Below are 27,688 nucleotides of genomic sequence, written 5' to 3' on the forward strand. Positions count from 1 at the left end.
TAGTGGTTAAAATTATATTACACTATTGCATATTTCTCTTCTGTTTATAGTTGTCTCCCCATACTACTGGTTTATATATAGCATTTAAAGGAAACTACTGGGAGGTTTCCTGGAGAAGCTATTTAGACACAAAAAGTACAAGTTAAGGTTATGTGTGTGACACTATATTTGTGTACATATGTATTAAAGGGAAACTATAGGGCCAGGAAAAAAAAAGTTGTCAGCCGGAGGGGAAGACCTAATGTGCATACGCAGCAATGGCCGCACTCTCATTATATTTCCCCAATAGGAAAGCATGTATAATGTTTTCCTATGGGGCTTACATGACTCTGGATGTCCTCTTGCACAGCGTGAGGATATCCTCAGTTAGGCGACCAAAATTCGCCGAACCACACGCAAGTCCCTCTAGTTGCTGTCTGGTAGATAGCCACCTGAGGGGGAGTTAACCCTCAAAAGTAATTATTGCAGTTTCGGAAAAAACTGCAATAATTACAATTGCAGGGTTAAAGGACCTGAGACTATGCACCCAGACAACTTCAATGAGTGTCCCTTTAGGCTTTAGCTGACCAGGAAGATATGTTAAATGAAAACTTCAAGCACCATAACCACTACAGATTGCTGTAGTGGTTATGGTGCCAGGATTGTCTGGCGTCCGCTCATTGTAAGGAGGCAAAACATTTTTGAATGGTTTGACTTCTTACCTGGGTTGCGACGGCGCTGCTCCTTGGCTCCACTACTATAAACCCTACGATGCTGAGTGCGATCAGGGCGTAGCTCGGGAAATAAAACAGAAGTTCCTGATTAGGAAGTGTCAATGGTATTAGAGTTGGGTAGAGTAGAGTAGAGTAGAGGTAAGAAATCAAACTGTAAAAAAAAGGGCTTGACTTCTTTATTTTTTTTTGTCTTGTATGACTCACAACAGCCTTTAAAGGAGGAAGCAGCGAGAGATTTGATAGTAATTTTCACTGACTGCTGCATGGTGTGTTAATTCAGTAAGAAAGGTCGATGCAAGTGATATTTAACCAGTGACAGTGCCCTAAGCTGTGTAGTAATGAATCAGCACTTCTTGTAGTTTCCACAGATAGCAAGTTCCCAGATAAGGGCATCATTATTATTAGGCTTGCTGTTGGTGTGGCTTCACTTGCATAACTGCTCTGTAATGTTTGTTTGGGTTAACATGACACAATCACTATGAGACTCCTGCCACTAGCAGGATGGTATGTGCAAGATGAAATACAGTCTCTCACTAGCTCCTGCCATGCATATTTTGTTTCCACTTCCCTAAATCTGCCCTGACCACATCCAGTGTTAGTTTTTCTTCATTGAGATCTGCTCAGAACCCTGTATTCATCCCCAAGAGTTCCATTGAATATTATGACACCTATGTAACATTAATTTGGGTAATCACAGGCAAAAACAAACTACTAGATGATCTCTGGAAGTCATCACCTGCGTGTACCAGCAGAGAGATAAAATCCACGTTGCGACAGTATCTAGAGATGCTCTCTCCAAAAGGAAGATTGGGTGAAAGGTCTCATGACCTGTTAGTACAGCCATATCTGATGCCATTCACTCCATCCCCTGGCATGGAGTGTTGCTGTGTCACTGTTACCCAGATCAAGGCATAATGCAGGTGAAAGGGGAGGGATTGGTTGAACACCTGCAGGCGTGTCCTGGGGAGGGTGGAGAAGACTTTCCACTACACAGGCAGGTAGACCGAGAGAGGAAACAGCCAGCAGTATCTGCCCAGCTCTGTGCCCAGGAGATGCAACGACGACAAGGAAACGAATTAGTATAACAATTGGTAAGTACTTGGGAGGGAGAGTGGGACAGACTGTTACGGAGTGATTGCACTCCTGACGCTAGGTGATCATTAACTGTTTTAGAAGATTATGTTTCTGGGATTAAATATGCGATCTATACCTATCAGAAGGTAGCCAGAGACTTGTTATGACTCTGCCTTGGGGATTATTCACTAAACATCGAGTTGTGAGTGAATGGAAAACTTTATCCACACTATTTGGTTTTAAATAGCTACAAAAATGTCTGTGATATCATTTTTTAAGTGTGACTTGCAGTGTGAGTAATATAACAATAGTCATGTTTTCTGGCATAATATGTCTGACAACATACATCTATACCTATGTGCACACACAAACACATACCATGATAATTTAATGTTAGATAATGGGATCTATTGTTTCATATATTATTTTAGAGTGAACACTGTGTCTGTCTAAATGTGTATTCCTCATACAAAGTATAAAATGTAATGATCAATAATCAATGAAGTGCACCTGATAATAAATTCTGTTTATATTTTGCCATGCTTATCTGTAACTCCTGATGAAGCTCATTTAGAGCTGAAACATTGGATGTAGAATTAACGTATTTGTTTTGTTGTTGTTGTTATTGACCACTTCTTCATTGGATTGTGTCTGTTGGTCACATTTGTTCCGTTCCATGACAAATAAAGGAAGGAGGGTTACAAGGATAAAAGCCTGGGGATTAGGTGAGGAGGAGGGAGAAAACAGAAAAGATTTTGTGACAAGGGAATTAAGAGGAGGGAGAGAGGAGAAGAAAGGTGTAAAAAGAAGGCAGTGTTAAAAGAAATTGTGAGAAAAGGCGAAAGATTGAGATGGAAAGAACAAGAGACAAGGACACAAATAAAGGACTGCTGGGGAACAGTGTGAAGTGTGGGGGGGATGTCATTGAGAACAGGAATCAGAGGGGAGTTAAAGAGACCAAGGTTTCACTTAGGGAATGTGTCAGAGTGCAAAGTTATTGGGCCACAGAGACCAAGTGACAGAGGGTGAGGGAATGTTTTGAAATATCCTTCTTATGATAGTAATAATGAATGAATGATTTGGGAATGAAAGGATTGTCCAGAAGAGAAAATAACAGAATTTTGTACTAGAGCTGTCAGGAATTCAAAGTGAATATCAAATGTGTGTGTTGTCTCTGTATTGTGTATATGTGCTATTTAGGGTATGATGCGTGTATGTGGGCTGCCTGTGATGTTAAGTGTGTGTATGTGGGTTGTTTGTAGTATTGGGTGTGTGGTAGAGTCTGTGATGCTTTGTGTGTGGGAGAATGTTTGTGGAGTTGTGTGTGTAAATATTTGGGATGTCTGTGGGGTTGTGTATGAGAGCTGTCTGTAGTGTCTATATGTTTATTGTGTGTGTGTGTGTGTGGGGGGGGGGGTGTTTGCAGGGGCGTTGTTGGGTTGGGGCTCTTTACTAAAATAAACTTTTTAGAAACATATTTTTGGACATGGAGTGGGACAGGAATACTTATTAATCCTTTGTGGTTTGGTGGTGGAACTCACAATCTTCAGTTCACTATTGATGGGTGCCGACCACTTCTGGCTCTCACTCTGATTTGGCGCTTTGCAAGTGAGTCAGAGCGTTGCCATGGTATCCAGGCATGCTATAGGTTGCCAAACTTTATTAAATATTTATACATATATATACAGTAGGGATCGACCAATATTGATTTTTTTTTTTAGGTCCAATACCGATATTCGGTGACCTTTCAGGCCGATAACCGATAACTGTTACCAATATTCTTCCCCCCTCTCTGCCTTTTACCTGTGGCCACGGAGGGGGACATTACACTCCCTGTTGGTCCAGTGGATTTTTATTCCCCCTTCCTGCCTTTTACCTGTGGCCAGGGAGGGATACGCTACACTCCCTGGTGGTCCAGTTTTTTTTTTAATCCACTCTCCCTGCCCTATACTTGTGGCCAGGGAGGGATATTCAATGCTCCCTGGTGGAAACAAAAGATAGTGTGCACAGGGTCCCGGCCGCCGCAGGCATTATCGGCAATATTGGTATCATTATAGGCCCATCTACAATGTGAGTACTACACAATTAACTAATAATACAGACAGGGCAGCATACACACATCCACTGGATAGGCTGTGTGTACGCTGCCCTGTCTGTAATATTAGTTAATTGTGTAGTACTCACATTGTAGATGGGCCTATAATGATACCAATATTGCCAATAATGCCTGCGGCAGCCGGGACCCTGTGCACACTATCTTTTGTTTCCATCAGGACTTCTCTCCAACTCTCAAAAGCCTGGTGTGCAACTCTTGAGAGTAGGAGAGAGGAGCTGAAGAAGCATGCACCAAATATCGCCAAATATCAGTATCATTATCGGCAGTTACCGATATTGCTTAAAATGGTGAATATTGCCCGATAATATTGTCCAGACCAGTAATCTGTCGATCCCTAATATACAGTGCTGGAGTCGCGATTGTAGCTGCATTAGTCCAGTGATTCAGATGTAAAATAACAGTTGAAATTAGTATCTCATAATACCCTTTGTATTGGACTAACAGCATTTGAGAATGACAGGATATTTTTCGAGAGATCCTCAATTTCTCAAGTACGTCTGCGCAAAAATAACACAAAGAACTAAAGGTTAAGTTGTGGTACAGGGCGTAAAGCCTCATGAGTGCAGATAACACCAGTCTGATAGAAAAAAACAAACAACCCCCCTCTCCCTCCTCCCCTCCAAAAAAAAAAAAACGTTCCGGAGATAGTACTAGAATGGTGAGAGTTTTAAAAAAAAAATTATACAGATTAAGAATGCATGTACTCACATTCAAGAATCCAGAATATGCATGAAGGTATATGTAAAACCTGCACATACATATACAAACAAACAAACAAACAAACATATATTCATCCCTACATACATATACATATGCACGCATATATTCATACATACTCATATACACACATATATATACACGCACATTTGGGCATACACCCATACATAAACACCTATACATATACATTGCAGAGAGATAATTGTAGGACAAAACATGAAAAATATTATTTTGTGAAAATATTCAATAATATGAATACATTTATAATTGTAATAATATTAAAAATCTTAATTAATTTTAATATGGATATTAATGTGGCAATATTGGTTATAGAAACATGCATACATTTTTTATATAAAGAGATACCTTCTATTTTGTCTCTGATCCTAAATTCTTGTAGTTCTATCTAATTTTTAATTCAATACAATATAACGTACAATAACTATATTATTTAAAATATAATTTATTGTGACAACAACAATCTATACGATAGTAACATAATCAGTGATCATACAATGCTTAACAAAGAAAATTGCTTCAAGGATGCTAGAATATAATTTCCAGAGTAGAAAATGAAATTTGGATAATGGGCAATTTAGTTACTGGCTCAAAGAATGTATCACCAACCAATGCAATAACTCAATATAATATGTTGCATTAACATTTATTATTCTTGACCATGAACTGAAATGGTATAACATTACAATATCTCATGCAATAAAGAAGCATAAATCACATTTGCTGCTTCTACAAAATATAATTGACTTGTTTAGACAATCTCTAATAACCAACTATTTCCACAAATGTATGCAAACCAAATTAACTGGGCAACTAAACTACTAAACTTTATAGTTTGCCAGCATCAACAAAATCTGTTTGTTTACCGTCTTAGTTAAAGTGGTCGAAGTGTTTCGAAGTTGTAAATTGAATTTGGCCATTATCTAATAAGGCATTTGGGTGTCAATGAACAATTTGTCTTCTCAACTTTTCTCAATGTCAGATTTTTTTCCCCCACTGTTTGGTTTTAAATAGCTACAAAAATGTCTGTGATATAATTTTTGTAATTGTGACCTGCAGTGTGAGTAATAGAACGATATTCATATTTTCTGGCATAATGTGTCTGACAACATACTATACCTATGTGCACATACAAACACATATGCTTACATATAAATATGCTCACGTATATACATATATATATATATATATACATGTACAGTAAGGGTGGTGGGGTAGGGGTTTTTGCTTTAACCAAACTGCCCCTTCAAACCTCTAGCCACCCCATCGCTTTCTTTCTCTTCATTTGAAGTTCACTCGATTCACCTTTTGGACCCCACCTTTGCATACAGTGGTGCATTGTCACCACTCCCTTAAACATACTACTGTCGCACCCATCCTTAAAAAGCCACCTCTTGACCCGTCTTTACTTTCTAACTACCATTCCATTTCTATACTCGTAATCCTTTCTCCTCAAAAGCTTCTAGAACGACTTGTCTTCAAACGTTTAACATGCATTCTCAACCTCAACGCTTTCCCTGACCCCTTCAAATTTTGCTTCTGCCCTCCTCATCTACGGAGACTACTCTGATTAAATTACCTAATAATTTAACTAATGAGGCTAAATTCTCAATACTAATTTGTCTAGACTTCTGCTCTCCTGTCTGTTGATTATGCTCTCCTTCTGCAAATTCTACACTCCCTCGATCTCTGTGACACTGTCCTTTCGTGGTTCCTGTCCTATCTCTCCCTTTTGGTTTCTCTTGACACTGCTTTTCTTGGAAAACGTATTAATTCCTTTGGATTCTGCTACCACCTGTATGCCGATGAACCCAAGTTATATTTGTTCTCCCCTGCTGGTCTAGAATGTGTCACCAGTTGCATCTGTGATTGGATGCCCTCACACTTTCTAAAACTCAATCTCTCTAACACTGAGCCTCTTATCTTTTCTCCTCATAATACTGCTACTCCTTTTTGACTCTCTCCTCAAGTTGATGGTATGTGCTGTGGCAATGGCTTAGACATGAATGGCTGAGTGTTATTTTGAGGAGACCGCAAATTTGCACTGTTATACAGGCTGTACACTTACTACTTTACATTGTAGCAGAGTGTCATTTCTTCAGTGTTGTCACATGAAAAGATATAATAAAATATTTAGAAAAATGTGAGGTGTGTACTCACTTTTGTGAGATACTGTATATATTCAACTTTGAATTCGTTGTGTCGTCTTTGCTCAGAAATGCTTTAGACTTGAGAAAGGGAGCTTCCCCTGAAAGCTTGTCATTCCAAAATTCTGTTAGTCCAGTAAAAAAGGTATTAAAAGACAACAATTTTATTTGTTTTTTGCATCTGCATCACTGGACTAATACGGCTACAATCTCTACATATATATATATATATATATATATATATATATATATATATATATATATATATATATTACTGGTATTTATATAGCGCCAGCATAGTCTGCAGCGCTTTACAATATTATCAAAGGGGGAGATTTAACAATAAATGAGACAATTACAAAAACTTACAGGAACAATAGGTTGAAGAGGGCCCTGCTCAAATGAGCTTACAGTCTATAGGATATATATATATATATATATATACCTACATAAACATATACCTACATATATAGATAGGGCCACACACACAGAGGCCTGCACGCATTTGAGTATGTCTATACATTACTATATTTGCACTCTGTGATCCTACACAGAATATTTATGACCCACTGTAAGAATGGTATCTGTTTTCTATCAGATATGTGTATTATCTGCACTCGCTTTAAGCCCATATAATAACTCAACTATGAGATCTATGTGCTGTTTTTGCTCAGAAATGCTCTTCTAAAAGCATGGCCACGGGGCAGAGGATAGAGTAAATCTGTTCCTGTATGTGTATATATACATATAATCTATACACACACACATACTTTTAGATTTAGAGTCAGCATTAACTTTTGTACATTTATTTAACTTGTAACCTGTCAGTAAATGCTTCAGGGACATTATTCTGTAATGAAGGAAGACAGAGCAGTCACCAACTGTTGACAGCTCCACTTTAACAAGACAGACACCTGCATTTATAGGCAAGCATGAGAGAAAGCTGTTACACGGCAGGTGCATTATTGTTAGCGTTGGAAATGTATAATGGTTTTACGTCTGTTTGTAATCTAGTTTGAAAAAAGACTTGCACAAACATTCACACCTCTCTTTTCCAGCTATTGAAGTCAAAACAACGTATTTCTCGATAATCCTGGAAACTGTAAAATTCTAATATTTAGGTGTATTCATATAAAAAAAACTTTCCCATCTATATGAAGTAAACATCTTTGCTCTTTTAGTCAATTTATCAAGACGTTGACTGTTGGAATATTTCCTCTGTCATTCATAGTTGGACACATCCATATAAATTTATCCGATTTCCTAAACTCTTGTATACCCTGAAGATTTAGTTTTTTTGTTTTGTTTTATTTTGTTATCAATGTTTGATGAAAAAACTTTCCAAAAACTTATGTTCACCTCAGCCTGACTAAACTTTTCCAAAGTAAGCATCTATGGTTCTAAATATACTTGATGTTATGGACTACAATGAAGCAGCCGAAACAACTGACTGGGCCACGTCATGATGCACTGCCTACACTACTGTTTGGTTGTTAGTCATTACTGGAGACTGCCAATAAGCTCTTACTTCCCTTCTCCATAACAGCCCATCAATTGCCCAGCCTAAGACTTGGAGCCCCAAGATTATCATAGAGGACCATTGGGAACATACTGAACATGAGCAACAATTGCCATGGTCATCCAATCGCATACTGCTCATAGAGAAACAATCAACCCAACACTGTAGTGACTTTAATTTATTTAAAGACTTCATAAGGCACTGCCTGTGGTGGCTATCTGATTGACAGACACCAAAGGCTGACAAACCGGGTCTAAGCACCAAAGCTAGAACAATTAAGATGCAGTGGTTTTGGCTTTAAAACTCTTCCACTGGAATCCCTGAAAGGACCAGACATAAACAACAGTTCCAAAGAAACTTTGAGTTAAATTCTTTATTTTTTTTAACAGTAACTAGCCTATAAGAGCTTTGTATTTATAGAAAACAACACAAGAAAATATAACTGTCACAAGAAAAAAGAGTTAGAGGAACAAAGATTAAAAAAAAGCAAAGTACCATTACCACAATATGCAAATATACCTCCATTACCACAATATGCAAATATAACCACTTCTCACAGCGCACATAATTGTGAAATGAAACATTCCGTCGACAGATAACTCCTCTCTTACGACCTCAGGTGTAGGTTAATGAGGGAGTTTCTCAGTTATTCCCAATAACATAAAAGAAGAGGTGAATTTATAAAAGTGCTGATTTCTGCAACTTCACAAAAGAAACCTGCAGAGACATGCAGTTAACCTCTAAAGCGGGGTTCTCCAAACCCTGCCTCTCCTCCAGAAGTTGCTGAACTACAACTTCCATTATTCTTTGAATGAAATAGATAGCAGAGAATCATGGGAGTTGTAGTTCAGCAACGTCTGGCTGACCAGAGTTTGGAGAACCCTGCTCTACACTGTACATATACCTCTGCCTACACTGCTCCTCATGTCGCATACAAGAAAATGGCCTGTAAAAGCTCTGCATTATTCGTTTTACTCACCAATAACCATTCTTATTAGCCATATGTTTTTATTAAGCGTTCCAAACCCACTTTGCTTTAGCAGGCTGAAATGTCCCTTTAATGAGGGAGGGCACCACTGAGCAGTGGCCAGGAAGGCTGTTTGTTTTTATCTTGGAGCCCTGCAGCAAGTTAGCAGCAAGGTTGCCTTGGTGTGGTGATTAGAGCTGGCAACATGAGGTTTGCACCTCTGGTGGGTGCAGACCTCATTAATGGCTCTCTTGTTGTCCGGTACTCTCTATAAGTCAGAGCGCAGATGCTGGATGTTTCAAACTTGTGCTCTGACTTGCTGAGGGAGTGATTACTAAAGTGTCCATCTGCTGCTTCATCATGGACTCGCTAGTCCAACAAGCAAAGCTAGTCCCTGCTGGATCGCCACGGAGTATTTCACACCTAATACATTGAATGAAATCTGCCATTTGAGTGCCCAGTCCTCCAATATATCTAATCCCTCTGCTGTGAGTAATGGCCTGCTCACAGTATGTTACTTTTCTGTGTTTTGTGTCATCTGCAAACACTGAAACATGGCTTTTAATTCCTATTTCAAGATCATATATAAATATGTTAAACAGAAGCGGTCCCAGAACAAAACCCAGAGGGACACTACTTACCACTTTTGTCCAGCTTGAAAATGTACCATTAATGACAACTCTCTGTAGCCAATGTTCCACCCAAGAACAAGAATTTTAATCTAGACCAATTTCTTTTAGTTTGAACTAAATCCAAGTAGATCACTTCTACTTCAACACTCTATACTTCTACTTACATCTTTGCATTTAAGTTTGCTTGACATGTCCTATGTTTCATAAAACCTTGCTAAATTTTTGCTAATAACATTGCTCTCACCAATAATATCCCTTCAAGTATTTTCCCAGCCACAGATGTTAAGCTCACAGGTCTATAAGTTTGAAACCTTTTTGAACATAGAAACCACAGCTGCCTTCATTCAATCCTTTATCAGAAACCACATCTAGATTCATCACTTATTTCCACACTTAGCTTATTAAGCACTCATGGGTGAATACCGTCAGGCCCTGGAGTTTGTTTACATTAGCTTTTTTTATTTGCTTTTTTTTTTAGCTTTTTTTATTTGCACCTTGTCTAAAAGATGGGTGCAAATGTATGAAGAGTGAGGGGTGCAATTTCAGTGCTTACCATAAGAGCTATTTTCAGTACATATACCTCTGCCTACACTGCTCCTCATGTCGCATACAAGAAAATGGCCTGTAAAAGCTCTGCATTATTCGTTTTACTCACCAATAACCATTCTTATTAGCCATATGTTTTTATTAAGCGTTCCAAACCCACTTTGCCGTTTTAAACAAGTAGGTACAAGCCCTGGTGGATCATGCAGTATGTGATGCAAGAAAAGTCAAAAATAAATGAAAAAAAGAGGCTATAAATATGCCAGTGTTGTAGTACAGGTTTAAAGAAAATAGAACTGAGTATGTGGGTAATAAACAAAAGATAAAAATAAATCGGCAGCAACCCACACTGAGTAATACAAAACCAAGGTAGTAACTGCAAAAAGGGTGCGCCAAATTACTCACAATAATATCAGGCTGTATTGTAAAACTATATTCTAACTTTTAATTATAACTCTCATTAATATGACACGAAATACAGTTGTGCGTTTGCTTTTATTAATGAGAATTGCCCTTTTATGTGTGTCATATTAATGAGTTATAATTAAACGTTTGGATATATTTTCACAGTACAGCTTAATATTTTTGTGAGCAATTTGGCACACCCTTTTTTTTTAGCTACTCCCTTGGTATTTTAAAGAAAACAGACCTTAAAACATAGCAAATTACATTTCTATCTGTAATAATCTGGTGTGTTTTCTCTATCAAGCACAATAAAGTTATCTATAAAACTAAATTAAGACAAGGGTTATGCTACAAAAGATCTTATGACAGGCAGTCTTCTTCAGTCATTATAGCAGTTGAAAGACAGTCTGAGTCCCTTAAAAAAGTTGCCAGAGTCAACTATCATGGAGAAAGTGCCTATAAACTGAACTGTAATGGAACCACCTAGGAACTGCTTTTCATAAATCTTGGGCTTTCAGAATTTTCATTTTCACAGCCATATACTGCCTCTCCAAGAGCACCTCAAAAGATTAGTCTTAAAAAATAGAATTCAGAGAAAGTCACTCCACAGGCTGCCACAATAGGAGGGTGCTTCTAAGTGGAGGTTTGTTCTTGCGCTGTTGGGGTAAACCAGAATATTTTTTCAGATACTCCTCGTATTAGCATGTCACAGCATCTGTGTTGAGACTACAAGGAATGAACAGACAGAGTCAGCCATTTTCCCTGTACTTGTAATGTTGTCGTAGGATGTCACCATGGTTATGGAGCAAAATTGCTCCTTTTACATAGATTTAGTAAAACATGAAATTCTGTTTTAACCACTACTTTTAATACATGATAACAATAGACTAGTCATTGTAGCTGCAGACTGACATTGTACACTGTTGACAAGTCCATTGTCTATAAGTATATCTGGATCTTTCTAATTTAATGATTTTTCTTACAAAATTACATTATATATAGATTTGCCCGTTTATTTTCTTCCCAAAAGTATCAAGATTTGATCTATATCTAAACACATCCGTCACTTGTTTGAGCAGTCTTACAGATTACCCTACCTATTTTTTTTTTGTCAAATCCAAACTAATGTAGTTACTAATGTCCCCTGCAAGATTATTAATTAATAAATTAAAGAGAAGGTAAAGTCATGATCTGTTTAATTAACCTTAACATATCTACTTCCTGTGCAGGGTATAAACTAGATCAATAAAAGCTGGAACTATGGAAACTGCTGATGGGAAGTGGTCATGGGTGGTGCTTGCTGCTGTTATGATGACGCATGGGATGACACTGGGATTTCCTTCCTGCATCGGAGTGTACTATACGGACCTCCAGACCTCCTTCCAGGCCTCGAACACAGAGACTTCCTGGTTCCCATCCATTATTATGGCCGTTCTACATGCAGGAGGTTAGTATCTTCTTCGTTTGTCTTGCACTCGGTGTAACCTGGCCCCATTACCAATGGGCATTATATTTAAATGAAAATCAGTCATTAGTTTTGTTAAAGGGACACTCCAAATGCCATAACCACTACAGCACTATGCTGTAGTGGTTATGGTGCCAGAAATGCCCAGCCTTCCTGCACCCCAAATGTAAGCAGCCAAACCTTCCAGTAACATTTTGAGCTTAGCTGATTGGTTGAGAGTGATCAGCTAATGTGCTAAACCAATTAGATTACACAGCATGACAGGAGAGCTAAAACAAGCTCCTAGCAGGAGTTTCCGGCTCTCCCAGAGAGGAGGTGGGGAGTGGCGACTGATGGACCCTAGGTTAAACGTTAGACAGTTACTAAACCTTTGACTATTTACATTTGGCGCAGGAATGTAGTGGGTATGGTGCTGAGAGTGTCCTTTATTAAAAATATAATGAGTATTTTTTTTTTTAATATTGTTGTAATCTATATATAGTTTCACTTTAGATCTCAGGCCTATTACTTCTGTATCGTGTTTTTCATAATAGCAAGTGAATTTAACCTGATTTGCTTAACTTTGTATTTAAAATGGTCTACTGTACTGTCATAGCCAATGCTAGCCCACATTTTACATATTAATAAAAATAATTTTTAAAAACCACACAGATTAGCTGTGTACTAAAGCTTGCCCATTTTCTAAAACTTAGGCAAAAAAATCAGCCAAAGAGGTTTGCCCTCATATACACGTAATGCATTTTATGGTCAGATTATAGCTACTCGATGTTTAATTAGCTTTTATGTAAATATTTCCTTATTTTTGAATTCACTTCTATCCTTTACTAAAGCTATATTGTACATAGTTCTTAGAGGTCTGTTAGAACAGTAGAGATTTACACTGAACAAAATTATAAACGCAACACTTTTGTTTTTGCCCACATTTTTCATGAGCTGAACTCAAAGATCTAAGACTTTTTTCTATGTACACAAAAGGCCTATTTCTCTTAAATATTGTTAACAAATCTGTCTAAACCTGTGTTAGTGAGCACTTCTCCTTTGCCGAGATAATCCATCCACCTCACAGGTGTGGCATATCAAGATGCTGATTAGACAGCATGATTATTGCAATGGGGTGCCTTAGGCTGGCCACAATAAAAGGCCACTCTAAAATGTGCAATTATACTGTATCGGGGGGTCTGAAAACCAGTCAGTATCTGGTGTGACCACCATTTGCCTCATGCAGTGCAACACATCTCCTTCGCATAGAGTTGATCAGGTTGTTGATTGTGGCCTGTGGAATGTGGGTCCAGTCCTCTTCAATAGCTGTACGAAGTTGCTGGATATTGGCAGGACCTGGAACACGCTGTCGTATACGCCGATCCAGAGCTTCCCAAACATGCTCAATGGGTGACATGTCCGGTGAGTATGCTGGCCATGCAAGAATTGGGATGTTTTCAGCTTCCAGGAATTGTGTACAGATCCTTGCAACATGGGGCCGTTCATTATCATGCTGCAACATGAGGTGATGGTCTTGGATGGATTATCTCAACAAAGGAGAAGTGCTCACTAACACAGATTTAGACAGATTTGTGAACAATATTTGAGAGATATAGGCCTTTTGTGTACATAGAAAAAGTCTTGGATCTTTTGAGTTCAGCTCATGAAAAATGTGGGCAAAAACAAAAGTGTTGCGTTTATAATTTTGTTCAGTGTATGAGTAAACGTTTATATTAATTGTAGATGTCTTCTTTTCTACCCTACCACCCATTTCAACCAACATTTAGTAGTTATCTATCTTATTACAGTAATACACGTATTTCTTGTCTCCCTCTGCAGGTCCACTGTGCAGTGTAATGGTGGAAAGATTAGGATGCAGAATAACAGTGATGATTGGGGGTCTCTTGTGTGGATTAGGAATGGTTGCTAGTTCCTTCTCACAGACCATAATTCATCTCTACTTGAGTGCTGGACTTGTGGGAGGTGAGTGTCCACGTTTTGAGATCTAGACTTAAAGGATTACTCCGTGCACCATGACCACTTCAAGTGTTTTGAAGTGGTCATGGTGCAATACTCTGTATGTGCAGTGTTTTAGTATGAAACGATATTTTTATGAGATATTTTGTATTTCTGCCCGAGACTGGCTTATGTTAATTCTGTGCATGTTAAATGGACAGAGATTAATTCATTGGCTGAGAACATTGGGCTGATCCTTCCAGCTAATGAATGAACGGCTGTATCAGTATACGATCAGCTCTGCAGAAGCCAGGTGCCAGTCAACCAGCATTGCAGGTAAGAGGCAAACCGTTGAAGTACTATGACAAACACTACAACAGATAATACCTTCAAAACGGATATCTGAACATATACACACTGCAGCTCTGCATGCAATATTTGTCACTGCTTTGTGAGTCATTGTCATTTAGGCTGTACTGTTATACTGGCTGTTACGCTGAGACAGGTTTTCAGTCTTCTTAAATATTTAGGTATAATTTTTTCCAGTTATGGTAATATTGGTAACAAAACCTACATGTCTAATTCCTTTTACGCATGGTGAATAGTTCACAACTTTTATGCATTCCTCTTTCGACACAACACAAACTTCAGTAACATACCATTTTTTCATAGTAACTCCCATCACACACAATCACCCCCATCTGGGACAGCTGGCTGTCAGGGTTAATCATTAAAGTATGAATAATGCAAAGTGAATTTTAATATTTTAGCTCACAAATTGCCAAAATAAACCTTAGCTGACTTATTTAAGTGAGACTTCAAGGTGAATTTACACGTTATTCTAAATTTAAGTCCAGAGTAGCCAAACTGAAAGCACAGCTCACTTGGAGAATTTTTCCAGTTTGGCTATTTTGACTTTAAATCTGAAATTCATTTTCAAATCACCTTGAATTCTCTCTTTAGTGAGTAGCCCTTTTAAAGTTGTTTTCTAATCCAGTCTAAAATTCTAAATTTGTTTTCAATTCACTTTGACTTCTTGATAGTTCACACTATAGAGAATATCCCTCTGTGTGCGATATACTGTGCATTTTCTTTATCATGCATAGATAAGTAGTAATAAAGGGAATGCTATCAATATTGAACAATATCTAGTAAGAAGTTGTGCCTCCAAAAAGCCTTTCGGCTCAAATTTAAGATTTTCACAAAGTTTACTTTTTTGAGCCAAAAATTTAGTTAGGGTTTGCATGATACAATACTTGTAAAAAATATATAACACACAAAAATAATTCTATGCTACATTTAAAAATAACTGTGTTATAGTGGATTGTGACATTGTGTGTTGTGTAAATAACATTCACATTATTGTGTCTGTGATCTCTCTTAGCCCCCAAGACTCACGTAATTGGTGCACACAAATTTAGCTACAGGGGTTTTGTTACTGGATGTGCTGAACTGTGAGGTCAATGTACTCTGAAGACAACATCGTTGTCCATTTTAGAGAGTCATAATTCACAAACACTGGCGTTATAATTTTAGATTCCTCACTTTGCTTGGAGAGATGTCAAATGTTAGCAATATGATACAGAGCTCTTGTAAGTGCGGTTTGTTAGTAGTGAAAATAATAATAATGCCAAGTGTTAAATAGACATGGCAAATTAAATATGCTCAATTATTAAATAAGTAAAGTCCATGAGAGAGTACATTAGCCGAAAAGCATTCTGAATTGTAAATGTATTCTCATGTCATGTTTAGGCAGTTTGCACTAATATAAAATGCTTGAAGTTAGTTCATTGAAGTAATCGGTTTAATGACAATTGCTTTCGGTATTGTGAGAAACTGCAGTACTTACCCAATCATTGACTCATATAATTGATTAATATGATGTAATACTAAAATAGTTATTCATTGTAGACTGTGTTATTCACTGTTCTTTCTCAATTTGCAATTAGGTCTGGGGCTCTGCTTCTGTTTCCAGGCAGGTGTTACAGTACTGGGTTACTACTTCATCAAACGCCGGACTTTGGCCAATGCTCTGGCTTCCACAGGGGCCTCTATTGGAATGGCTCTATGGCCGTTGGCTTCTCAACACCTGCTGGAGTCACTAGGATGGAGGGGTTCCTTCCTTATCTTTGGTGGAGTTTTGCTTAATTGCTGTGTGTGTGGAGCCATTATGAGACCAGTAAGATCACCAAACCCAATATCGAAGAAGGATGCTCTTCTAAACTCACCCAATGGTAAATCCAATGAAAGCGAGGAGATGGAACGTGGTAAAGGAATTCAGAGGTATATGGCTTTTGACCTTCTGCTTCGGCATCGCCGTTACCAGATCTTCACTATTGGTGTCACGTGGATGGTTCTTGGTTTTGTTTTACCACTCTTCTACTTGGTTCCTTATGCTACCAGCAAAGGGGTGGAGGAATCAACAGCTGCTTTACTATTGTCCCTCATTGGATTTATCAATATCTTTGTACGACCAATAGCTGGCCTTATATCTCAGCAGAAGATATTCTCTGGTCGACTGATGTACCTATTTAGTTTCGCAGTGACTTTGAATGGCCTCAGTAATCTTGTATGTGCGTCCTGGGTTTCCTTCACAGCTTTTGTAATTTATTGCATTTTATACAGTGTCTCCATGAGCTTCATTGGAGCGTTAGTTTTCCAAGTGCTGATGGACACTGTTGGGATGAAGAGGTTTCCCGGAGCATTTGGACTTTTCACCATTCTGGAAAGCATCACTATTTTGGTTGGACCACCATTAGCAGGTTTGTGAAAAGGAGAAATGACATGCCTATTCAATAAATTATGCTACATAGTAAGGGGAAAATACAACAATATTAATACACTGGTTGCAAATTGTATTTCTAAATTTATAAGCTAGAACAGTTATGTAACGGACCGTTTCAGCATATGAGGGGTTAAATCCGTTTAGGCGATAATCCCCTTTTCTAGAGACAGGCACAGCTACTGCAGAACACCAAACTCCCGATCTGGATACGAAATAACACTCCGAACTGGAACAGCTGAACAAGAAAAGCATACAATCCGCTTACACTCTTGGCAGTCAGCTTACAATCCAATTCCCCCCAAGAACGAGACGACACTTCATTTTGAGGGTTAAGCAGGAACTCTAGACTGGGACACCCAGTCTGGCTTTTATTTCCAACTCACACATACAGGCCACACCCAGGGGGAGGCATAAAAGAACCAATGACATAGATGTTACCTCCCACACATCCCCTCCCCTTAGTGTGACACATAATCCCATTATGCATACAGTGTAAAATATACTTTTACACAACTTTCATAACTTTAAAACCATACATCACATTCACATAAAAATACATATCCACAATCAATCCATTCAGGGGAACAACATATTAAAAAATGGCATGAATCCGACCAGGGGTTTAAAAGTTACTAAAAGTATATTTTGTTCCTTTCTGGCTGGCAGAAAAACATCCCCACAATGCACCCTGGTTTCCTCCCTTCTGCCCTGGAGTTAATTGGAGAAGTAATCCAATTACCCAGGACTAAAGGCAGACTCCATTAACCACATGGTTGCAAAACAACATAAAACACTTTAAAATACATAAAGTCACATTTACACATAACACACAGACATTTCACCTATCCCCAGATAGCTGGGATCTGCACGCACAAAACTACCGAATAGCGCGCAGATCCTACTCACACAGTACAATTGCCATGGAGCTAAAGTCTTTCCCATAGTCTTTCATTATATGAATAGGCTCCATGGTATGGCTATCTGGGGTATCACATTCCCATAAAGTCTGGTCCATAGTCCAAAGGCAAGAGGCGGGCAATCAGCCCCCTCCAAGGACACGTGGCGAGGTCGGTTTCGCCACACTTCTCCCCTTTACCCCCCAGACTAACAGGGTACTTGACCTCCTGCCGGTCAGTGCCCTTGTTAGTCCAGCAGCCCACCCACAAGACAGAAACAGCAGAGCAGCGCACCCACAATAAACAGTTACTACACCTGGGTGAGGGAGAATCTTGTCCAGGTTCAGGTGCCTCACCACGGCTGTGTGGGGGGCTGATAGGCTGCCTTGGTGGGTTGCTGAGGGGGCAGAGACCAGCGGTACTCTGTCCTGTTGCCAGCACTACCACGGGGTTAGTCCGGTTGGAGCCTGGTTGCTGGAGACCGATTGTCTCCCCTTTGGATATATCGCTCTGTGGCTGGGGAACAGGACCGACCGTCCCTACCCCTGGTGCTGTAAGTGCAGGGACTACGGTCCCATCTGCACAGCTGTGGGGCTTAACATCTCCCCTTGGTGGGTTAGGCTGCCGCTGGAGAGAGGGTGTAACAAGCTCCTCTCTCTGGATGGTAAACTGCCGCTGGGGAGAGGGGTTAGCAGGCTCCTCTCCCTGGCACTCTCTCTGCTGGTGGAAAGGGGAACCCGCTGTCTCCCCTTTCATTCTCTTGTCCGGCTGCTGGGGTGCGAGACTGACTGTCTCTGCTCCCTGCAGGACACACTGCCGCTGGGGAGGATGTACGACACCATCAGCTCCCTGGGGTACACACTGCCGCTGGGGAGGGAGGACGCTGCTCTCCTCTCCCTTCACTTCACACTGCCTTCTTGGCATATCACTTTGCTGCTGGGGGGCAGGAACAACTACCTCTGTCCCCTGTAACTCAGCCTGCCGCTGGGGAGAAAGGACTGCACCTTCGGCTCCCTGGGACACACACGGCCGCTGGGGAGGATGGACGACACCATCAGCTCCCTGGGGTACACACTGCCGCTGGGGAGGGAGGACGCTGCTCTCCTCTCCCTTCAGTTCACACTGCCTTCTTGGCATATCACTTGGCTGCTGGGGGGCAGGAACAACTACCTCTGCCCCCTGTAACTCAGCCTGCCGCTGGGGAGGAAGGACTGCACCTTCGGCTCCCTGGGACACACACACGGCCGCTGGGGAGGATGGACGACACCATCAGCTCCCTGGGGTACACACTGCCGCTGGGGAGGGAGGACGCTGCTCTCCTCTCCCTTCACTTCACACTGCCTTCCTGGCATATCACTTTGCTGCTGGGGGGCAGGAACAACAACCTCTGCCCCCTGTAACTCAGCCTGCTGCTGGGGAGGAAGGACTGCACCTTCGGCTCCCTGGGACACACACGGCCGCTGGGGAGGGAGGACTGCACCTTCTGCTCCCTGGGGCACACACTGCCGCTGGGGAGGATGGACGACACCATCAGCTCCCTGGGGTACACACTGCCGCTGGGGAGGATGGATGACACCATCAGCTCCCTGGGGTACACACTGCCGCTGGGGATCTGGGCCGGAATTTAATAGTTCTACATAGTCCATCTCCAGCCCTTGTTCCATGGCAGCGAAACGGCGGAGGTCTTGTCCCAGTTCAATAGATCTCGGGCCCTGTAACATCTCAGTCCGGTAATGCATGATAGCCCAGTACCGTGACTCTGCTGGACTGCCGAAGTCGACGTCTTCTGTTAGGGCCTTCCACAACAGGCCAGGGCTAGTGTAGTGATCCCCCTCCGGCTGGATGCCCTCTGCCCTCCACGTCTCTGGCTGGACAGTGCACCACCACAGTGCCCGGTATGAGACGTCCAGGCTCAGTTCCCTTTCCACGAGGTACTCAAGTTGTCTTACCCGCTCCCCTCCGGGTTGGTCCCCCAGAAGCGGCATCCGCCAGGCCATTTGTTCCTCCAACAGGTATGCGGTACCAGGAAAGCGCTGCTGCCGTTGATACTGGACTTCTTCCCGGGCATCATACCATAATCTTATCCGGACATTATCTCTCCATTCTAATTCACTCTCTTCCTCAGGTGTGTGTGTTGCCCAGGTGTGCGTGTTGCCCATTTTCCCGAAATCCTTCGTAGATAGGGGCGCTGTACGGGTACTGGCGTTGCCCTCACTTTGTAATCCAGGAATGGATGTTGTCTGTAGCTGTCCCTCTGGTTGTAGGAACGATCCCGCCGCTTGCCACCAATTGTAACGGACCGTTTCAGCATATGAGGGGTTAAATCCGTTTAGGCGATAATCCCCTTTTCTAGAGACAGGCACAGCTACTGCAGAACACCAAACTCCCGATCTGGATACGAAATAACACTCCGAACTGGAACAGCTGAACAAGAAAAGCATACAATCCGCTTACACTCTTGGCAGTCAGCTTACAATCCAATTCCCCCCAAGAACGAGACGACACTTCATTTTGAGGGTTAAGCAGGAACTCTAGACTGGGACACCCAGTCTGGCTTTTATTTCCAACTCACACATACAGGCCACACCCAGGGGGAGGCATAAAAGAACCAATGACATAGATGTTACCTCCCACACATCCCCTCCCCTTAGTGTGACACATAATCCCATTATGCATACAGTGTAAAATATACTTTTACACAACTTTCATAACTTTAAAACCATACATCACATTCACATAAAAATACATATCCACAATCAATCCATTCAGGGGAACAACATATTAAAAAATGGCATGAATCCGACCAGGGGTTTAAAAGTTACTAAAAGTATATTTTGTTCCTTTCTGGCTGGCAGAAAAACATCCCCACAATGCACCCTGGTTTCCTCCCTTCTGCCCTGGAGTTAATTGGAGAAGTAATCCAATTACCCAGGACTAAAGGCAGACTCCATTAACCACATGGTTGCAAAACAACATAAAACACTTTAAAATACATAAAGTCACATTTACACATAACACACAGACATTTCACCTATCCCCAGATAGCTGGGATCTGCACGCACAAAACTACCGAATAGCGCGCAGATCCTACTCACACAGTACAATTGCCATGGAGCTAAAGTCTTTCCCATAGTCTTTCATTATATGAATAGGCTCCATGGTATGGCTATCTGGGGTATCACATTCCCATAAAGTCTGGTCCATAGTCCAAAGGCAAGAGGCGGGCAATCAGCCCCCTCCAAGGACACGTGGCGAGGTCGGTTTCGCCATACTTCTCCCCTTTACCCCCCAGACTAACAGGGTACTTGACCTCCTGCCGGTCAGTGCCCTTGTTAGTCCAGCAGCCCACCCACAAGACAGAAACAGCAGAGCAGCCCACCCACAATAAACAGTTACTACACCTGGGTGAGGGAGAATCTTGTCCAGGTTCAGGTGCCTCACCACGGCTGTGTGGGGGGCTGATAGGCTGCCTTGGTGGGTTGCTGAGGGGGCAGAGACCAGCGGTACTCTGTCCTGTTGCCAGCACTACCACGGGGTTAGTCCGGTTGGAGCCTGGTTGCTGGAGACCGATTGTCTCCCCTTTGGATATATCGCTCTGTGGCTGGGGAACAGGACCGACCGTCCCTACCCCTGGTGCTGTAAGTGCAGGGACTACGGTCCCATCTGCACAGCTGTGGGGCTTAACATCTCCCCTTGGTGGGTTAGGCTGCCGCTGGAGAGAGGGTGTAACAAGCTCCTCTCTCTGGATGGTAAACTGCCGCTGGGGAGAGGGGTTAGCAGGCTCCTCTCCCTGGCACTCTCTCTGCTGGTGGAAAGGGGAACCCGCTGTCTCCCCTTTCATTCTCTTGTCCGGCTGCTGGGGTGCGAGACTGACTGTCTCTGCTCCCTGCAGGACACACTGCCGCTGGGGAGGATGTACGACACCATCAGCTCCCTGGGGTACACACTGCCGCTGGGGAGGGAGGACGCTGCTCTCCTCTCCCTTCACACTGCCTTCTTGGCATATCACTTTGCTGCTGGGGGGCAGGAACAACTACCTCTGTCCCCTGTAACTCAGCCTGCCGCTGGGGAGAAAGGACTGCACCTTCGGCTCCCTGGGACACACACGGCCGCTGGGGAGGATGGACGACACCATCAGCTCCCTGGGGTACACACTGCCGCTGGGGAGGGAGGACGCTGCTCTCCTCTCCCTTCAGTTCACACTGCCTTCTTGGCATATCACTTGGCTGCTGGGGGGCAGGAACAACTACCTCTGCCCCCTGTAACTCAGCCTGCCGCTGGGGAGGAAGGACTGCACCTTCGGCTCCCTGGGACACACACACGGCCGCTGGGGAGGATGGACGACACCATCAGCTCCCTGGGGTACACACTGCCGCTGGGGAGGGAGGACGCTGCTCTCCTCTCCCTTCACTTCACACTGCCTTCCTGGCATATCACTTTGCTGCTGGGGGGCAGGAACAACAACCTATGCCCCCTGTAACTCAGCCTGCTGCTGGGGAGGAAGGACTGCACCTTCGGCTCCCTGGGACACACACGGCCGCTGGGGAGGGAGGACTGCACCTTCTGCTCCCTGGGGCACACACTGCCGCTGGGGAGGATGGACGACACCATCAGCTCCCTGGGGTACACACTGCCGCTGGGGAGGATGGATGACACCATCAGCTCCCTGGGGTACACACTGCCGCTGGGGATCTGGGCCGGAATTTAATAGTTCTACATAGTCCATCTCCAGCCCTTGTTCCATGGCAGCGAAACGGCGGAGGTCTTGTCCCAGTCCAATAGATCTCGGGCCCTGTAACATCTCACTCCGGTAATGCATGATAGCCCAGTACCGTGACTCTGCTGGACTGCCGAAGTCGACGTCTTCTGTTAGGGCCTTCCACAACAGGCCAGGGCTAGTGTAGTGATCCCCCTCCGGCTGGATGCCCTCTGCCCTCCACGTCTCTGGCTGGACAGTGCACCACCACAGTGCCCGGTATGAGACGTCCAGGCTCAGTTCCCTTTCCACGAGGTACTCAAGTTGTCTTACCCGCTCCCCTCCGGGTTGGTCCCCCAGAAGCGGCATCCGCCAGGCCATTTGTTCCTCCAACAGGTATGCGGTACCAGGAAAGCGCTGCTGCCGTTGATACTGGACTTCTTCCCGGGCATCATACCATAATCTTATCCGGACATTATCTCTCCATTCTAATTCACTCTCTTCCTCAGGTGTGTGTGTTGCCCAGGTGTGCGTGTTGCCCATTTTCCCAAAATCCTTCGTAGATAGGGGCGCTGTACGGGTACTGGCGTTGCCCTCACTTTGTAATCCAGGAATGGATGTTGTCTGTAGCTGTCCCTCTGGTTGTAGGAACGATCCCGCCGCTTGCCACCAATTGTAACGGACCGTTTCAGCATATGAGGGGTTAAATCCGTTTAGGCGATAATCCCCTTTTCTAGAGACAGGCACAGCTACTGCAGAACACCAAACTCCCGATCTGGATACGAAATAACACTCCGAACTGGAACAGCTGAACAAGAAAAGCATACAATCCGCTTACACTCTTGGCAGTCAGCTTACAATCCAATTCCCCCCAAGAACGAGACGACACTTCATTTTGAGGGTTAAGCAGGAACTCTAGACTGGGACACCCAGTCTGGCTTTTATTTCCAACTCACACATACAGGCCACACCCAGGGGGAGGCATAAAAGAACCAATGACATAGATGTTACCTCCCACACATCCCCTCCCCTTAGTGTGACACATAATCCCATTATGCATACAGTGTAAAATATACTTTTACACAACTTTCATAACTTTAAAACCATACATCACATTCACATAAAAATACATATCCACAATCAATCCATTCAGGGGAACAACATATTAAAAAATGGCATGAATCCGACCAGGGGTTTAAAAGTTACTAAAAGTATATTTTGTTCCTTTCTGGCTGGCAGAAAAACATCCCCACAATGCACCCTGGTTTCCTCCCTTCTGCCCTGGAGTTAATTGGAGAAGTAATCCAATTACCCAGGACTAAAGGCAGACTCCATTAACCACATGGTTGCAAAACAACATAAAACACTTTAAAATACATAAAGTCACATTTACACATAACACACAGACATTTCACCTATCCCCAGATAGCTGGGATCTGCACGCACAAAACTACCGAATAGCGCGCAGATCCTACTCACACAGTACAATTGCCATGGAGCTAAAGTCTTTCCCATAGTCTTTCATTATATGAATAGGCTCCATGGTATGGCTATCTGGGGTATCACATTCCCATAAAGTCTGGTCCATAGTCCAAAGGCAAGAGGCGGGCAATCAGCCCCCTCCAAGGACACGTGGCGAGGTCGGTTTCGCCACAAGTTACTTCATTATTACCTATTTTCATGACTTTGTGTAAAACTTTAGTCTCACGAGTACATATTTATAGGCAAAGGGGAAAAAAATTTCTACGTGGGAACGTTGACACTGGTCAGATGTAATAGACTGATATAGACTAAGAAAAATGCACTGCATGCCTATAAAAATGCATTACACATGCTGCACTGTGATCATGAAAAAAAGTCTTATAAAATGCTTTGCCTATGCAAATAAATTATTCACAATGTTGTACACGTAAACTTTTATCAAATGCACTGAGCTGAAAGAGTGCAAAAGGTGACCACATTTTTTTATTCTGCTGAAACAGACTGATCATATTTTGCATATGTTTGAACACTTGTTACATTTCACACACAATGACGTATGAAAAAAATGACTATTTGGCATATTCTACGGGGATAGAAAGAATTCAGACGTAGAAATGCCCACAATAAATATAAGAACAGAGCACATATTGTACTCTGCATAGATTAATATACGTAATCAAAAGTATTTTTATATGAATAAGCTCATTGGAAACATACAATTCTGTAAGTGACTTTAAGCAGAATGGAAATACAGTGATCTGCACAAACACACCAACTGATTATATAACATTTTGTCGTTGAATGTTTGATTCCTGACCATATGCTGTGCCCCGAATGAATATAAAATGTATCCCATACAGTACTTTCCTCGAATATCAAATTCTATTTTATAAAATACTTGCATAAAATTTTAACTTGCATGAAAACAGAGGCAGATCTAAAAAAAGACTCATTACATACAATTCTGTGTGTTATTGCAGAGACCACATAGGTGTTGTGCACAAATGTAAAACCAGTTGGTTTACAAGGATCTAGATTAATATAGGCTACTTTTGCAAAATCTAGAAATAGTTGAAATTCAGTGTTCTATAGGAATGTAATTATCCAGTTGTCCCTTCCATCACTGTCAGACTTCCTTCTCCATAGTCCATCTATTTCTTCCATCCCGTGCTTCCTCCTCTTGAGACTTATTCTCTTTCTTACCCACCCTACTTACCTATCCATCCAAAACTGTATCCTTTATTACCTCTCTTCCTTCTACACCAGGGGTTCTCAACCCAGTCCTCAAGGACCCCCTACCAGTCCAGGATTTAGGGATTACCTGGGTGTGTCTAAGGTGTTTTTTTTTTTTTTTTTTAAACACCTTTGACACACCCAGGTAATCCCTAAATCCTGGACTGGTAGGGGGTCCTTGAGGACTGGGTTGAGAACCCATGTTCTACACCTTCTCTTACCTATTAGCCAATTTCTCCCCGACCATCCCCTTTCCTTCTTCATCTCATGTTATCCCCTTCCATCAAGCTTTCAGATGTTTTAGTCAAGCCTTCTGTTTTCTTTTATTTCAGGTTTACTGGTGGATTATACTGATCAATACGGCTTGATTTTCTATGCCACCTGTATTGCTGTGACCTCATCTGGAATCTTCATGGGATTGGCCTCATACATAGTTAACCGAAATGATGCAAAAAGGAAACAGAAACAAACCACAACAGATGCCACATGGAATAATGAGACTCTAGACATCAAACCGTCTTCTGCACACCAAGATGTGCTTTAAATGACTATCCTAGGAATCAATATTATTCAACTCTACACTTGCGGACCTTTTCTGGGCATTATCAAGGCTATACTTCCTTATCCTTTAAGGATTTGTGGAAGTACAATTTATTCCCATCTCTGCTTGAAAAAAAACAAAAACAACACAGCTCAGTGGGTGATGTATGTGATTAGAAGGGAGAATTCTCTCTGGATGTTAACATCAGTTTCTTTGTGAGGATGAGAGATCTCTGCAGAATTAAAAATACAACACCAAGGTGGTGCGCCGTGCGAGATTCCTATGGGCAAACCTTTGTAAATGAGTGTATCTGTGACAGGAAAAAATGATGCACGCCAGCTCTTCCTGAGCTGTCGAGGAAGGGCTACCAGGTTTATGTCTTTCTTAATAGATGTCTGAAGGAGAACACCATCTCAACTTAAAAAGAAAAAGAAAAAAAGGTCCAAAAGTTAGAATATATTGTAGTTAATTTATTCAAAATAAAATATTTGAAGACACAGTACAGTCCATTGAGAAGTAAGGCATGTATACATTACAAACTAAATTATTAGTAATATATATATATATCACACCTTAGAAAATTGTGCCTAAATGTATGTTCCATTACCCTCTTTAAAAAGGGTGAACTCCCTAGACGAAAGACTCTTGGGACTTCAGGGATACCCAGGACATCCAAACTCATTAATGCATTTCTTACAATAGTAGTGATGATGACAACTACTTGTTACATTTCAAACAGTTGTTGATCTGTTTATTGATAGCTTTTTTTTTTTTTTTTTTTTTAACTCTGACAGAATAAATATTAATACTTTGAGAGAGCCATCCATAGTTTTCAGGAAGAAAGGTAAAATGTGTTCAATGTTTAACACTTTCTTTTCATATCTCAGGGAACTGTTGAAGGAAACTACCTCTCTGGTCATTTGCACAAAATGGACTTAGCTTTTTTTAAGATAGGAACTCTTATATGAAATATCACACTTAGGTCTTGCTATGCAATATTTATTATAGTATATTAATGTGCCTTTTTTTTTCCTGACAGTGCAAATATATATTCTATTCGCTGCACAGAACTGCAATAATTTTCATTTGCAGGTTTTACTCAGAGAAGCATTAAGAACCCACGTCTAGGCGACCATTTTGGGGCCTCCCTCTTTTTTTAAACATAGCGGTGGTTAATGGGGCCAAGCAAATTCATGATTTTGGAGCCCCTGTCTAATCCCTGGGACCTAGTCGGACACTTAGGGTTTCCTTATGGTTAATCCTGCTCAGGTTAAATGAAATTATGAGGACAGACCAAATATCCTCTAGAATGTAAGCTCATTGAGCAGGGCCCTCCACCTCTCTGCTCCTGTACGTCCAGTTGTCTGGTTCCAATTACATGTCTGTTAGTCCACCCATTGTACAGCGCTACGGAATTTGATGGCGCTATATAAAAAATTAAATAATAAAAATAATAACTAGAGAGAACACAGACTTTTCAATAGAGCAAGGAAATGCGTGAAGAGGGAGCTAAATTGAAATGAGCTGAACTATATAAAGGTAAAATAAAAAGATAAATTAAAAAAGAATTATATCAGCAGAGGAGGAAAAATAGACTGATTGCACGACCGTTCGCTCAGAGCAACTTGGGGCAATAATGCCGCCAACACAAGGGCTTGTTGCGGAGGTTCCCACTTCCCCCATCACCCCTCATTAAAGAATCAATAGTATTTGCGAAGTAAGAGGATTGAGAAACTGTCACTTTTAGAAGAACTGCCAGTTCCTTTTTTACGAACAATTGAGAATTTATTATGAAATAATGGAA

The 27,688-nt window shown here is 41.7% G+C and overlaps 1 protein-coding gene across 1 annotated transcript; it reads left to right on the forward strand.

Annotated features, from left to right (window-relative positions):
- Window positions 1–1,373: 1,373 nt before the first annotated feature.
- Window positions 1,374–27,688, forward strand: SLC16A5 (solute carrier family 16 member 5). Its single transcript, XM_063425419.1, has 5 exons — window positions 1,374–1,804; window positions 12,081–12,298; window positions 14,135–14,278; window positions 16,201–17,013; window positions 25,676–27,688. The coding sequence occupies exons 2-5, from the start codon at window positions 12,112–12,114 to the stop codon at window positions 25,885–25,887; spliced, it is 1,356 nt and encodes a 451-aa protein (XP_063281489.1). The 5' UTR covers window positions 1,374–1,804; window positions 12,081–12,111; the 3' UTR covers window positions 25,888–27,688.

The sequence above is a fragment of the Pelobates fuscus genome, chromosome 6 (assembly GCF_036172605.1).
Source record: "Pelobates fuscus isolate aPelFus1 chromosome 6, aPelFus1.pri, whole genome shotgun sequence".
In the NCBI taxonomy this organism is placed as follows: domain Eukaryota; kingdom Metazoa; phylum Chordata; class Amphibia; order Anura; family Pelobatidae; genus Pelobates; species Pelobates fuscus.

Excerpts from the sequence above, each read along its gene's own strand:
- SLC16A5 (XM_063425419.1), top strand. The coding sequence starts at position 12,112 with ATGGAAACTGCTGATGGGAAGTGGTCATGGGTGGTGCTTGCTGCTGTT. Across the intron at positions 12,299-14,134 it reads GGCCGTTCTACATGCAGGAG|GTCCACTGTGCAGTGTAATG; the intron begins GTTAGTATCTTC and ends CTCCCTCTGCAG. Across the intron at positions 14,279-16,200 it reads GAGTGCTGGACTTGTGGGAG|GTCTGGGGCTCTGCTTCTGT; the intron begins GTGAGTGTCCAC and ends ATTTGCAATTAG.